The sequence below is a fragment of the Emys orbicularis genome, chromosome 2 (assembly GCF_028017835.1).
Source record: "Emys orbicularis isolate rEmyOrb1 chromosome 2, rEmyOrb1.hap1, whole genome shotgun sequence".
NCBI classification, from domain to species: Eukaryota; Metazoa; Chordata; order Testudines; family Emydidae; genus Emys; species Emys orbicularis.
The window spans coordinates 232,921,347-232,936,959 of record NC_088684.1 but is presented as its reverse complement, the minus strand read 5'-3'; the positions used below and the strand labels follow the sequence as shown (position 1 = coordinate 232,936,959).

Here is a 15,613-nt window from a genome sequence, read left to right as displayed (position 1 = left end):
AAACTGTCACAGCTCATAAGACATATTGGGATTTGCCAATTCACTGCAGGTTTTAAAACCTTGATAAGGAAAATAGAAGGGGTTGGAGGTTACGTGGGTATCGGATACGTGTGTGTATCTGTTCACTTAGTGATCACATGGCTTGGGTCTTTTTTAACAAATAATCGTTTCTTAACTCTTTATTATTCAGAATAAAAACTTTATTTTTTTCAGAATGTGAGCAGCAAGGAATGTATAACTTTCAAAACAAATCTAGTCTTTTCAGGTTTACACATTTTCCATTTAGCTGGATGTTACAAGCATAAATTATTCAATTTGTGATCCATTTTTTTTCTTCAGATTTTATTGCATTATTATATTTTTAAATAAAGGAGTAATAGTTTCCTTTCAAATGATATTTCCTACTTATGCCAATATGCCATCTAACATACGGCCAGGTAAATACCTCCTGGATATTCAGGGTACAGAATTTTTTATATATATATAAATATGAACAGATGGGGATAAATAAAATTTTAAACACTTAGATTATTCAATGTTTTAAAAAAAAATATAAATTAATCTGAATGTTCACCAGCATACACACATTGAAAGACTTAACACGTATTAATAATTGTCCAGGGAACCCCTGTTCAAGCGCCTTTGATTTCTTTCTCGCTATTTAAAAGAAGTGCAATAAAAAATTGCTTCCCCATGGGATCAATCATGTACGAACAAATTCACATTTCAGAATTATTGTTATAGAAAATTTGTTCATATACCCTGTTTTGATAAAAGCGTAGAAGTAAAGTATAAAGCCTATGTATACTCCCAAGGTGAGACACAAGGCTACAGTTCAAGAAGATAAATATCCACTATTGAAACTATAGAGCAATTCAAGCAACATATATTGCTACGTCACATAAACTATAGAACGCTTTACCAAACCAAACCAAACAAAAACAAAAAAATAGAGGGAGATGGGAGGGTGGAAAGTACTTTAAAAAAGTTGGGGACTTCATTCCACTTAGTAACTCATGTCTGTTACAGATGGGTGAGTTTGGGCGCTTCCTGAATTCTTCCCTGAGAAGGATGGTGAGAAGTAAGGTCTGTATATGTTGGGTGTGGATCACAAGGTCCATGGTGGTGATTGTTGCCCATTGGCCCAGTCCCACTGTAGTCCATGTTGGCAGAGGAAGGATGAGGGAGATGAGTTAGACCAAAGATGGAAGGCCCAGAATTGGTCATGGTGTCCACATAGTTGCCCCCCACATAGACGGGGCTTCCCTGTATATGTGGATTTCCATAACTGTTGCCTTGAAGAGGATGAGTATCATATTCAGGAGTAACCGCTGCTGTCCCCGTGTATCTCTTTTGAGGAGGCGGGCAATTATTGAGAGGAGCTGGATATGATGCAGGGATGCCATAGGCATTTTGATGTGGCTTGTTAAATGATGGAGGCGACTGGGGCTCATAGGGAACACTGTTTACTAAAGAATGCATAGAGTTTAAATACCCCCCAGGAGCTGGAGGCACAGGACTTCTGCTTGGGGACTGTCCTCCTGAAGAGGTCATCATGCCCTTTCCCTTTTGATCCTTTTTATATTTCATTCTGCGGTTCTGAAACCATATTTTGATTTGTCTTTCTGTGAGATTGAGCAAATTAGCCATTTCTACCCTTCTTGGCCTGCAAAGGTATCTATTGAAGTGGAACTCCTTTTCCAGTTCTACCAGCTGGGCACTTGTATAAGCTGTACGTGCTCTTTTAGAGGAGGCTTGCCCTGGAGGGCTTTTATCACCAGCACAGCTCTCACCTATGTAAATCACACAAAGAATACAATCAGCATGGTGGAACCTGAACACAGTAACCAGAAACAATAGAAGCCATGGCTAGGATTAGTGTCTGTAGATCCCAGCTCTCTGGTATACAAATATCCTAGTGAAACATACATATTTCTTTCTATAACTAAAATATGCCAGGCTAAAAGCATTGAACGATTCACCATTATTTTCCTTCATCTTTGAAGTGTCACTATATGACTATAACTGCCTCAATTAAACACAACACTAAATATTGTAGTTTACCTGAAATAATCCTTATACAAGAAGAAAAGGTTTTTAAAAAATGAGTCTTATGAACTCTTTAATGCAAAAGTCTGATTATATTTTATATATTACTGTTGGTTTCCTCAAAGCAGTCCAGAGGATTTAGATATTTCCATCAATGGAATTCTCCAGAATGGTCTGAAAATCTCATCATACACACATGAACTCTGTGTGTGTGTGCACACTCACACTCATGTGCGCATGTCCCATATATACAAACAAAAACATAAATATAAACATATACATGTAAATATAAACATAAATATAAATATATATGTAATATGTATACATATATATAAACACATTGCTTTTATGAATAAAATATTACATACATACAACGTTGTAAATGATAATATTATCAAACCATAAGAAATACATGAAAGAAAAATTTGCTAAAGTTTCAGAATCTATTTCCGCAATACACAGGAAATGTAGGAAGTGGTAAATATAAACAAAATATCTGGGAACAGAAGCTTGTGTTATCGATTTAGGTGTACTTGTGTAATAATAGTGTTGATATACACTATAATCCCCCAGTAGTATTTTTATGGACCTAACTTTATTGTACTCATAACTGATCTTTGTTTACCAGACTTGTAACTTTGCCAATCAGTCTGCTAAAATAAGAATAGGTTCTGAATATAAGTAAAGCATTGATCCTGACTGCAGATGATAATGAGCTATTTTATTCCAGTTACACTTCAGCAGGACTAGGTCACTGTCTTATTATTCTAATAGCACTATGCCAACAAAATATTCAGGATGTGCCTCTGGCTAGAGGCCTAGGCCTCTATATATTGACATGATTTAATAGAAGAGGGAACATAACCTGTGGAATGGAATGTTACAGACTAAAAGGTAAATGTTATATCAACCTTAGACATTAGAAAATAGAAGTGCCTGGAAACTAAATAACTTAGAAATAATTTGCAAGGCTAAGTTTAACATTTTACAAAAGTCACTTTAGCGCACTCTAAAATACTTTCTAGAAGATACATGGTTAAAAAGTTATATTAGAAATAAGATTACTACCACAATATTTTTTTAAAAGATGACATGTCTAGGACAAACTACAAATACCTGATCCCACAATTTGGCCTGTGAGGCTAAGTAAGTCACTTATAATGTAAATACATTTCATACCTGAACTGGAGCTGCTGTTTTTCTGCTTTGTATTTTGTCGAGACTCTTTCATCCATGGGAATATTTGTTTGGACATGGTGGGTGAGTTAATAACTGGGCTCTTGGTAGTGTTAGTTGGGGCAGAATTGCTGCTGGCATTTTGAGATGGTGAGACAGAGGGTGGCGGTGGAGGTGGTGCCTGCTGGGCTGGAGGCTGTTGCTGTTGCTGCTCTGAAATAACTGGGGGCTGAATGGGTTGGCTAGTGATGGTCCTCATGCAACTTTCACTGATTTCATTGGCTTTATGGTGGGACACAGAACTGCCAGGTGACTGTAAAGAGCAAGCTGGTCGATGATATTCAGTTTCCACAAGTGATGAAGATGGAGGATATTGCTGCTGACTAGCATTATAAGTGAAACCATTTGCTCCTTGGTAGGGGTAGCCACCATAGATTGCAGAGCTGTCGTAGTAGGTCGCTTTTTGCATTTCGTTGTTTCCCAATATTTATTTCACAAACTGACAGGGTCTTGACACCCTTAAAGAATAACATTGGCACCCCTCTGTCACGTGACGTTCTTCCTCCAATGGCCTCTCCTGGTAGACCTAGGGTGTAGCGAAAGCACACTAGAGTGAAGAAATAGTACAAATCCATCTTACTTTCAATAGCTAAGTGACATGAAAGCCATAAAAGAAAAAGTGGTCAGCAATATTTAGCAGCATGACTTGGCCTTAGGCTAAGAGAATTTCGATATAAAAGCTGCCTGAATTTACTGGCAGCTACAAATATGTGGTTTACTGCACCAGTAGAAGGGTTTTCTAGGGTTTATAACACCGTGAATTGTGTTTTATCATTTATCACACAAGGAGTTATTTAAATACAACGCTTCCAGATAAGGGTGATCAAGGAAAACATATGTTACACTAAGGGAGTGGTTCTCTCATTCACTTTCACTGCTGTAGGAGAGTAATAAACCTTTCTCCTGTACTTCACAGTAACCACTGCCATCTTATTTTTAATATTTATATTGTGGTTACAGTTTGGATAAGACTTTTTAATTTTGCACATACACACACACACACACACACACACACACACACACATTAAGTGGGAAAGAAAACACTATGTAAAGCCTTTCCATTCAAGAAGATCCACACGCACACAGTCTAATGCATATTTTGTTTGTCTATAAAATACTTGACAAAAACAATACAAGCTGACACACATTAAATGGAAGAAGCAGTACTTGCAGATTAAGCCGGTACTAATTTCGATATTTAATACCAAACCCACCTCATGCACATAAATCAGTTTTAACTGCAGTGAATTTTTAAACTTGGACACAGATTTGGCAACCAGGACCAAACAGTTTTACAAAGCCATCAAAGTAAATAATTTGGGGACTGTTCTCCAGTTGTCACTTGGAAGTTTTCTCTCAAGTGAGCCTGGTAGATCGGCCTGTTTGGAATTTCCATTTCTTATGTCTTGCACTTTAAAAAAAAATCCCAGAAATGGAATGTTGTTCTCTAGGAATGACGATTATAAACAAAAGTTCGTAAGGAATCAAGACACTTTTTATAGTTATTTTGGAGCTACTTCTTTTCATGGAAACTACCAAATTCTACCTGTTAAAACATGATGGATTGGAAAAAACACCAGGAACCTGAAAAACCAGCGTTCATCTCCATGACCACGGCTTGAACTTTCCTTCCAACTTAACGATAATAGGTTCTGTCTTTGAAACTGCTATGTAATTTGATGTATGAGGGTCATTTGGCTAGAGAGAGGGGATGGACACACAAACCATAAAATGCTCCTACAGCCCGTGCGAATCTTTTTTGTTAACTCATGCTGTTTACCTGCCTGAGACTAACCAGTTAAAGATGTGTCCTCAGTAATGGGAAAGGAGATCTGAATGTTATCTCCAATCTCGGAACTCTTACACACACACATTATTTTCACAAATTAAAATCCTTTTCTCTACCCCCCACCCACCTCCCTGTTGCTGACAAACAGCTACACCAGGTCAAAAATAGTGCTCTACAGTCTCATGTTGCTTGATTTTTTCCAAGGCACCTAAAACCACATGAGCCTTTGGGGAGAAAGTGTTACACAATGTACACCAATAATTACAAATGTATGTATTTCAAGTGATACAAGTTACTTAGAAAGGAACGGTCCCTTTCTTTTATGATAGACTAGTTAATTTAATAAACCCCAAAAAGCATTACCATTTGTTTTTTTATTAATTAAGTCCCATGGATGTTATTGAATTAATAAGCTGGTCAAGATCTGTAAAACATATACTGAAAAGCTATACATATAGACTTATTAATTTCCAGTTCCTCAATTATAAAGCACAACCTCCTCCCCGCCCCCTAGTTACTGTGCCTGATTCTTAGGCCCTAAAGTAGGTTTCATTTAGTTCCCTTGAAACATACAGAGAAATGGGACTCAGTCTCAGGAAAACAATACATTAATTAAATAATAGTGATCTTAGTGTCATGGTTGCCCATTTAAAATGCTTCACTTTATTTTTGACATTTTAAAGTTTGTTACAGTGACTAACATGTCCAGGGGGGAAATGCTGAGTAGAAAATCTGGTGGAGAATATTTCCAGAGCTCTGCAAGGAGCTAAAACAAAAATAAAAAGCAATTTGATTTTGAGAGAGAAATATTTTAGGTTCTGGTAAATCTATTTGCAGACAGAGCAACTCAGGTTTTGGTTTCCAGAGTTAAGCAGCTTCTGCAAAGTTATAGAAAACTGGGAAGCTGTGGGTACAACATGGCCATTTATCTTTTTTTAAAAGTGCCAGAGATACTAAAACCAGGGGAGGACAAAAGTTTGTCACTGAAACTGGTGCCTGGGCTGGCAGAAATGTTTCTCTTTTACACATTGAAGACAAAGGGCCTGACTCTGTCCTCAGTTATACCCGGGCGACCCCACTGACTTCAATGGGGTCGCATGGGAGTGAAAGCAAAATTGGGCCCCAAAAACTTGGAGTGGCCCTTCCGCCGACAAGATCAATATTTGCGCGTTAAACAAGTGCCACTTTAACAAGCTCTCTGAAAGGTAAAGAAGACACGGAGGAAAGTTGCCTTACTAGGGCAGGTCCCCCACTTGTTCCCCATTTCTCCATTATTTCCCCCTCCCTGATACATCTAACAAAATTCCTTCCTTCCAACCCCCCTCCCCCCAGCCCGAACTCTGATCCAGGAGAGAAAAGCAGGCAGCCCCTAAAGATTTCCTGACAGATAAATAAAAGTTCAGGGAAGAGGGAGAAACTGCCTGCATGCGAAGTGTAAGGGTATCAGTCACTGCCTGGGAGGAAGCTCCCGCTTGTGAACTCTTCTTGAACCGAGATTTAAGTCTATGGTCATAAATCACTGGGACATAAACTCCGCCATTCACAACTGATAGCAGCGTATTTGTGGCCTGCTTACCTTAACTTCTGACGACTGAGGCGGAAGCCAACATGCTCTTTGGAGGCTCGGCGACACACAACCCAGGGAGCAGGACTTTCCCCCAGCCAAGTCCCTTCGGCTCCGGGATGGGCACCGGCTCAAGTCATCTACACCAGGAACCCACCAGCCAAGACTGGAGGAGCACTCCCTGCTCAGGACTCGCAAGAGATTGCTGGTTCGGCTCGGACCCCCTCCCTTTCCCTGCTCAGCCCCTAAGGCAGCAAGCGGGTCCCAAAGATAAGAGCTATCAAGTCTCAGGGCTTCCCTCATGTAGTGCCACAGAAAATGGGTATGTTTCTTATGAATATTACACGCAAAAGACGTCTGGTGAGGGGGAAAAAACGCAGCCGCCTCGGGAAGTCCGGGGCAGGGTGGGGGTTGCAGAGAAGGAATGAAGGAGTGAGAGGAGAGAGGGGAGTGAAGGAGTGCAGCTCCCCCCGCACCGAGGCGTCACTAAAGTCCAGGAAAATTATGCTAATGAAGACAAACTGCGCTCACAAAGGGTCACTCTGACCAGTTTTTTGTGTGAATCGGTTTTTGGTAGATATGGAATATTCTCTACACGAGCTCATGAATGCTGAAAGTTATGGGAGACCTAGTCAGTAATAATAATAACAATAATAATTAATCTGTGGTTTATGTCTTTCATCCAAGCAACTCCTATCAGATCTGTGCTCTGGGCAATGCTTTTAGTGGAACGAATGAAATAATTATAGTTAGTAATTAAACATATACACACGCAAATAGAGATGTACACATGCACACACCCCCATATAGATATCCACACATATATGCACATACTGATATATTCACCTATGTGCAGATATAGATCTATGCATACATACACATAGATATACCTATAGAGATATCCACCCATATGTGCATGTATATACTTTCAAGTATGCACACACATACATTTGACACACACACTATGCCTATGTTGGTACACCTATCTGTATAGATTGTTGGGGTGTATATGGAGGGCTTATGTTTTGAGCTTCAGCGCTTTAAAAAGAAATAACCCAAATTTGACAACAGAAATATACGCGCGTCAGCAACAACCATAGAATTCCTTTCGGTTACATTACAGTTCGAATCAAGTTTAAGACTATAACCCCGCATAAAGGAGCCGGCTTGGGTGAAACACATGTAGTGGAGGTTTAGAATAATTACGAGGTGTAAATTTGTCGTTTCTTCGTTAATTAAGGTGTTAAAAATATAAATACTATGCTTAAAACCGCAAGGGAGCACAGTGTCACCTTAAAGCAAAAACAAAGCAAGCGACAAATAAAAAGCACTATAAGGCCAGGGTGGCCTCTTATGCATACCAATGGTTTTTGTCATTTATGGCTATACAAGATTTATGGCTTCATGCACCAAAGCTGTAAACAGAGCACTAAAACAGAAAACACTTGCTCCTTATGGCATATTGCGATGGCACAACATGAAAGGGGAAGTCGGGCAGCGTAGGAGGGGAGAAGAGGCAAAAATTCACTCGTATGCATTTTGCTTCAAACAGCCCCTTGAATGTTGCATTTGAAGAAAAGCTTCTTTAGTCAATAATCAACCCCACACTTTTTTTCTGAAACTGCTGATTTGTCTTTCTCCCTGTTTCCAGCTAAAATTGCAAAATGCAATCAAAGAGACCCCTACAGAACCCCTACAGAACCTTCCTAGAGCAAACAGGGGAAACTGGAAGATGGTTACTTATACATCTTCAAAAACCTCCGGACTCAGGAAACGGTGCCGATTTTGGGAGCTCTTCAGGATACCTCGGGACTATTTGGTGTTTTAATATTAGTGCGTTTAAAGTTTGGACTGAAATATGTATTTTGTTTTGGAAGGGGGAGGAATAAGGGGAAGATTCTTTGTTCTAAATCGTGGGAATTGTTAAGGTATTTTAATTCAAGAAATTAAATGGTTTATTGAGCTACTGCGGTATATTTTTTCTTGATACATTTTACTGTATAAGAAAAGAAAGTTACTTTGCAATAACTCTAGACAGGTCCTGTCTTTCTCGCTACGCAAAGATGTAATTTTAAGGTGCGCAGGTGATTTTTCTTTGTCTGACTGGATTTGAATTTGATGTAACATATAAAAATGCGCATATTTGCACTGCATGTTATACAAAGATAAATGCATGTATCTTTCACTAACAGAGGGCCGAAATTCCCTCCTTCCCTAATACCCCACAGAAGCCAATGGGACTGCCAGGGTTTAATTTGAGGGAAGAATTTCCTCTATATTTTGGTTAAATATTTGAAATTTGAAATGTAATGTGTTTCTGGAGAGTTTACATTGTATCGGAGTTCTCTCCACTCACGGAAATGTTGTCAGTCTCGGTGTAAAATAGCTAATATAAATCTTTATTGGGTCCGTTCTGGCAGAAACGCCTAAGATTATAAACGATTTATAATTTCGGCATATTTTAGGGGGAAATAATTGGTGGGAAGAATATTCTACCTTCTTCAAATTGGGGAAAGGAGAGAATTGAAGAAATTACTGATAAAATGTACATTAAAGTAGTTACACTGATGAGCAAGGATGTGAGTTGCCTTAGAAAATGAGTGCATTATCAAATATTGCAAACAAGCCTGTTTAATCTGCATTACCGTGTGTGTTATCGAACACCATAAAATCGCAATTGACACTTCATTTTGTATTTACTCAACACTCTGATTATTTACACAAGCAGAAAGGCTTTCGAAATATCCATCTACACAACTGTTCTTGGTCTCCCACGTTTTATATTGGGACTTTTTTTTATTTATGAGTATTTTAATTAACTAGGTCAAAAATGCACCAGAATTGGGTCGTAAATCATCAGAAACGATGACAAGCAATAAGTCTGCAATTAAAGCTTACATTTTATTTTCACGACGCGTTTTTGGCCCGTTTAAAATATGGTTTGACCTGCTTTAGCTTTAAACACACTGTTGGGAGTGAAATAGCCCTGCTTTAATTGCGTAAGAAAAACACTATGGCTAATAAAGAGGAACATGCTTCGTTATGTGTGGGGGAATTGGCATTTCTTTGGGTCAGTTCTGTTTGGAGTGTATCTGTTGGCAGCTAAACCCAAATTCTACATTTCCGCTTTCTGGGACCGTGCAGAATGGCCGCGAGTCGTTCTAAATTAAACTCTGCCTTTGTGTTTCAGCAAAGAACGTTTTGTTTCTAATAGTTCGATTTTTTTTCCATGACCCGCTCATAAATTGAGTAATTACAACTGCCCAGTAATTTGGGACAAAATGACACAGCCGTATCTAGGCGAGCACGCTGCCCCAACTCACTGGAAACATAAATCAAACCTCAGCACTCTGACCTTTCCCAAAGCTGGAACTCACTGGTGGATGTAATTTTATATAACATTTGTCCCCTTGTAGAACACAAGGAATCCCTTCATTTTTGGGTTATTTGAGGTGCATTTCCCTCTACACAATATATGTAGTTATATAGCGCAGGTTACGACATAGTGGTAGAGATAGGAAATTTAGTGCTCATGTAAATCCTTACAGAAAGGAGATTGTCCCCTCCCCCCTCGCTTTCCAGATCCCCTATTCAGAGTAAAACAAATTTCCAGAGGCTGATTTATTGTTAGAATCGGTGGATGGACATTTGTTCATAGCCAGATAATTCTTAGCTAAATCCAGGTTTGGTTTCACTAAAGAAAGAAAGGCAATCCCTTCTCAACTGGAATTGTTAACCTCGATATGGTAGAGAGCTAATCCAGCCCTGCTCGCATGGTAAACAAAGTACCACTAAGCATCATAAATAAAATGGCAGCACAATTGCATACTCATCGATTTTCGGAGCCGGAATCGGCAAAAGAAGCACACAGAAAACAAAACAATAACAACAGCCACAAATCGAACCCCGACTCCATTCCAGGGGTGTTTCTCAATCTCCTGAAATACTCTGGTATACACAGATATGTATGTATTTCAAGAAAAATAAGATCCTCCCAGTCTCCACTTGATCGTAAAAGACAACAGTAATGTAGCTTTAAAAGAGATTTAACAGAGGGAGATCCCCATAAAAGAAACACAGAATCTCTAGGGGGGAAAATAAGAAACTCTCTGGTTTCTTTGCTGCGAAGAGATACTTGAATATTTTCCGCAGCAAATTGAAACAAAGGGGGAAACGAAGCTTGATTTGGATCCACGCACACCCTTAAGCCTTTTCTACTGACCTTTGCCTCGACCAGCAATAACTCACCACATAAATGAACAATCAACGGAAATACCTTAAAATAAAATCCATCCTTTTTAACGAAGCATTTCGTCCTATCAGCTCGACAATAACCTTTCCATAAGGAACGAAAGCTGCAACCGAAATGGAAAGCTCTTGCAGGGGAGAGGGAGGGAAAAAATAATAGAAAGCAGTGCTTGCTCTGAACAGAAACTGGAAAAGCGTAATCACAGACGAAGCCAGCCCGGGTCTCCACTCCAAATGCCACAATAATGCGCTGTATTATGTGCTCACGTGGTCATACGTCAACTTAAATCCTTTTATTTGAAATAGGGAATCATTGAAGGAACAAGGTTTCTAAGCGCAATCCTCTGATTTTTAAAGCCTTAACCAAATACATTAAGAAGAATTTAAAGAAAAAAATCAGGAGCCGGAGATGATTATTTTCCCCCCACACTTAATATTTCTTTACACAAAATCACATGCAAGGTAAGAGAAATTATTTTCATATTATGTGATTACAATGAACTTTTATACTAAACCTAATTAACTGGCATTTCCCAAACAAAACCGCCACACTGATCTACATTTAATAATGGTGTGTTTTGCAATCCAATAATAAAGTCAACTCTTGATACTATTATTTCAATAAGGACTTCCTTAATGACTACTCTGATTACCAATCTTCCCTACAGGCTTCTCTATATTGCTATTGTATGGCGCTTGCTTAACACCCACACTTTACAACAGGGCAGCTATAGAAACTAAAAAGACCTGCAATTACCTGACAAAGGCAAAAAGAGTCTCCTCTAATAATGTGGTTGATTTTTGTCGTTGTAACACCCTATGAAGAATGCGCCTGGCTTCGGTGTGGAGGATCTGAATTTTGCAAAATCTTCTGGGACCTTCCTGTTAAACCTGCGCTTACGCATTTCCTATACAACTATTTGAGTGATGCACAAAATTATAGGCTTCTAACGATGAAAAATTTAGAAACAAAATGATCTAACTGTCCAGGAAAAAAAGGAACAGCCCTCATATACGTCCCCTGAGTTAACCTATGAAATGAACAATTTTCTAATCTGAATGAAGTCTTCCCTCTAAAACTTAGTTTTTCCTATTTACACAATCCTACCACAGACAAAAGAAATCACAAATTCAAAGAGCTCTTATAAAGATAGTTGGGGTAAATAACATATTTCACACTTGTATTGTGCTACTGTGCCACTGTGGTGACTTTTACACTCTGAATTTCTTACCACCATTGTGCATTTTACAATATATCATTTGACTCAAACCTTTCCCCACTCTAGCATTTTTACAGAAAACTTTTAGCTTACTTTTTATATTCTTTTATCACTTCACCAATACTTTATTGGCGATAATAAGATTGTATAAAAAGATTAATTTTATCGTCTACAGACTTTATGGTCAAACTGTATATAATAATCTCGCTTTGATTGTAAAGTGGAACATAAACGGTTATTGGAATTTAAACCATCAGTAATAGTATAGATTAGTAGACATTCCAACAAAGTCAGCGTGACATTAAAACAGAAGAAGAATTTGCAATATTTCTAGTGGAAGTGACTTTGATAGCAGTAGAACATTTATATATTATCCTCACTAAGAACCTTGAATTTAAAAAATCCTGGAAAATATAGCATCTTAGACACACATAGCAAATGCAACTCCAGAACTCTAACACTATTTTAACTGTATAGCAGAGTACTACATTTAAACCAATAGTGAAATTTACTAGGGATGGATTCATGGCTATTTTAAATAAAGTGATTTTAGATTCCATAAAAGAAACACATAAAAAAAGTTCTTATGCAACAATGCAACTGGAAGTAATGGATAATGGAGCAGATGCTGAAAAAGCACAGCAATTCTTCCTTGGTCTGTTGTAAAAAGTTATCGACTGCTTTGCATCAAAAGCAGAAAGATGGCTTTAGAACTTGCAGTCCTGAGCAAATAGAAACTACAAACGCAATAAATCACAATCATAAGTCAGAGGTACATCTTAAACTTAAATGCCTTAACGCTAGCTATGACTATTGGCTTCAAAAACCTATTTCTATGAACATCTTTATTAGAATTAATGATCAAGCTAATGTTAAAACTACAGTTTAACAATTAACTTATTGTATGTAGTGGATAATTATAAAGTAAAGTAACTTCTTGATGTATGAATTACTTCTTCAGGATGTGCTTTAGAAGAACGGGGAGACTTTCTAACTTTACCGGGTCCTGGACCGCAGCTGAAAATAATTCCCTTTCAACGGTTCTGGAATTCATTTTCTTTGGTCAAGTATCAAGATTATGAGTTTTCAAACACAAATTCAAATGGACTTGAAAGTAGCAGAGGTTTGGTTTGCCTTGCCATCCAACATATTGCTTTGTTCCTGGAGACTCAACTTTGTTTTATTACCTCAATGATTTGGATCCCTGAGAAGTTTGTTTTAAGAGCTGAAAACCTTACGTTTCTCCGAAGATTTACTATTAATTTTTTTATGCTTTGTGCACATGGCTTTGCGTTGAGACTCCAAGCAGCAATATCAACAAACAGCTGTTTTAAAATATGTGCTAATAAAGAGAGTCCCTTTGTGATAGATTTGAATGCAAATATTAGTATTAATAGTCCTTTTAAGTGGCTACATAAGTAGATTTCGAAATATTCTTGCTCTCTGTCTACCTTTCATTGTTATGCTTATGTCACTAGTTAAAAGGTAAGACTATCCCCTTATGTGAATGAAGAAATGGAAACACTATTTGATATAGATTTTTTATTTCCGTTCTCTCCCAGTTGAAATTCACAGGGCAAAGTTGTTTACCTAGAAATATGTATTTGTTACTGATGAAGTTAGTTCAATTGAATTTTGACAATTCCTTTTCAGGTTAAAAGAAAGAGTGTATTTTAAAACGATACAACCTATTTAAAGACATTTTTACTGAAATTGAGTGGAACTTGAGAATATATGGTTAATTTACAAATCACAATTATTTCTGGACAAAGGTATATATGTGGGGCATGCGGGATAAAATTATTATTCTATTAAATAATGCTTTCTTTTTTCTTTTCTTAAAATGGGAATGAATGGATATTTGCCGTGTCTGTTTGTAGGAAGGATTTCAACATGCTATTAAATCAACACAAGCAGCCCTTGTAGCCCTATAATTTATGGCCGCCTTTAAAAGGTAGTAAACTACACTAATTATGTATCAGCATAAAACATAAGCAGGTAAATCTGGCAAGGATTTGAAATATAATCCTTTCTCTTCTACCACTGCCAGAATAATATAGTCACCATAAAGAGCATGACATTTCTTTGTTTAAAAAACAACTGAATCACGAAAGAAACATGCACACAATGCAGAGAAGTCCAAAAATATATAAAATACATAAAACCTATGCTCCTCTGGTGTATTTTCTGAAGCAAAAGCCAGAGTTTCTAAAATCAAAGAACATTTATTTTTATGTTCCTAATTCCAAACCACACAGGAGTCATTGCAAAACTACTCAAGGGAACCAAACAAAAAAACTGCGAAAGCCACCCAACACTAAAACTGCTTCAACTACCTGTCTCTTGCTTTAAGACTTCGATTTTGGAAGGAACTAAGAATGGACAAAGAAATTACCAACCTCTTTCGCTCTTTAAATTACTTTGCATCTTTCCTGTTTCGAATGCCTCTATGAGGACTGCTATTAATTCTGTTCCATATATTTCTTTGTCTGTCGAGACACTCGCATTCACCAGCCATAGAAGATGAATGGACTCAATCCGGAAAATTCCAACTAGGTTAAATATTTATCACAATAAAATCTCATTGTAACAGCATCCCCCCCCTTCCCCCATATGCAAGCACTAGGAAATATGAACTCTACACAAAACTATCCCACAACAGATTTTATTTTCCGAAGTCCTTACCTCCTAAAATTTCTAACAGTGGACTGAATTGTTTCTTGCTGTTATCGCTCAGTAAATCGTCTTTTTCGGTGCACTGGAGTTCTGTAAATAAGCAACAAGCAATGCCTAAATGAGAATCAGAAAGGAAGATATTTATTCATACAAAAAGTATTTGGTTTGCTTAATTCTTTTAAAAGACAAAAGTCGTGGATGTGCATAGAACTACTGAAGGGAATCCATTGATTAGTGTAATGTGTAAAAGATTATTTTATACAACAGTAAAGAACACTGGTATCTGAACATGCCTTTTGTGGTAGACTGCTATGCCTTCTGTCTCCAAGTGTTTGGAAATATTGTCATTCCAAACTCTTGTTACATGAATGTATGCTTTATTTTCCTCTGGGAAACCTTTGTTTAGGATCATTTAATCAAGAGCAGACATTAAACACAACTAGCGATGTTCATCTCTGTTGAATAAATCAAGGAAGAGGTTCCAGTTTAAATATAGGACACGGTATACTAGGATTTTTATTCAAATACTTAAGGATTCCAGCCCGAATCTATTCCCATTAAATTCTATGAGAGTTCTGCCGTTGACTTCAATCAGAGCAGGATCGAACCCTTCAACTCTTTACTAAAAGCTGTTGTGGAAAAAGAAGAAGACGAAGCAGAAACATTTAGCACTTCGATATTGTAATTTTTTGTCGGTCTTATAATATTACAGACCCCAAGAAGCCAATAATCATACTCTTCAAATATTTTTGGATCACATTTACTAAGGTATTTATCAGATATAATAACGTACTCCATGCATTCATTGTTCCTAATAAAATCCTATGTATT

General features: G+C 37.6%; 1 protein-coding gene across 1 annotated transcript; it reads right to left on the bottom strand.

Annotated features, from left to right (window-relative positions):
* Positions 1-1,023: 1,023 nt before the first annotated feature.
* HOXA3 (homeobox A3) lies at positions 1,024-14,850 on the bottom strand. The gene is made up of 3 exons (XM_065400178.1): positions 14,792-14,850; positions 3,229-3,811; positions 1,024-1,793 (listed from the first exon to the last, which is right to left on the bottom strand). Exons 2-3 carry the CDS (start codon positions 3,692-3,694, stop codon positions 1,024-1,026), a joined length of 1,236 nt encoding a protein of 411 aa, XP_065256250.1. The 5' UTR covers positions 3,695-3,811; positions 14,792-14,850.
* Positions 14,851-15,613: the final 763 nt, after the last annotated feature.

Excerpts from the sequence above, each read along its gene's own strand:
- HOXA3 (XM_065400178.1), bottom strand. The coding sequence starts at position 3,694 with ATGCAAAAAGCGACCTACTACGACAGCTCTGCAATCTATGGTGGCTAC. Across the intron at positions 1,794-3,228 it reads AAACAGCAGCTCCAGTTCAG|GTGAGAGCTGTGCTGGTGAT; the intron begins GTATGAAATGTA and ends TGATTTACATAG.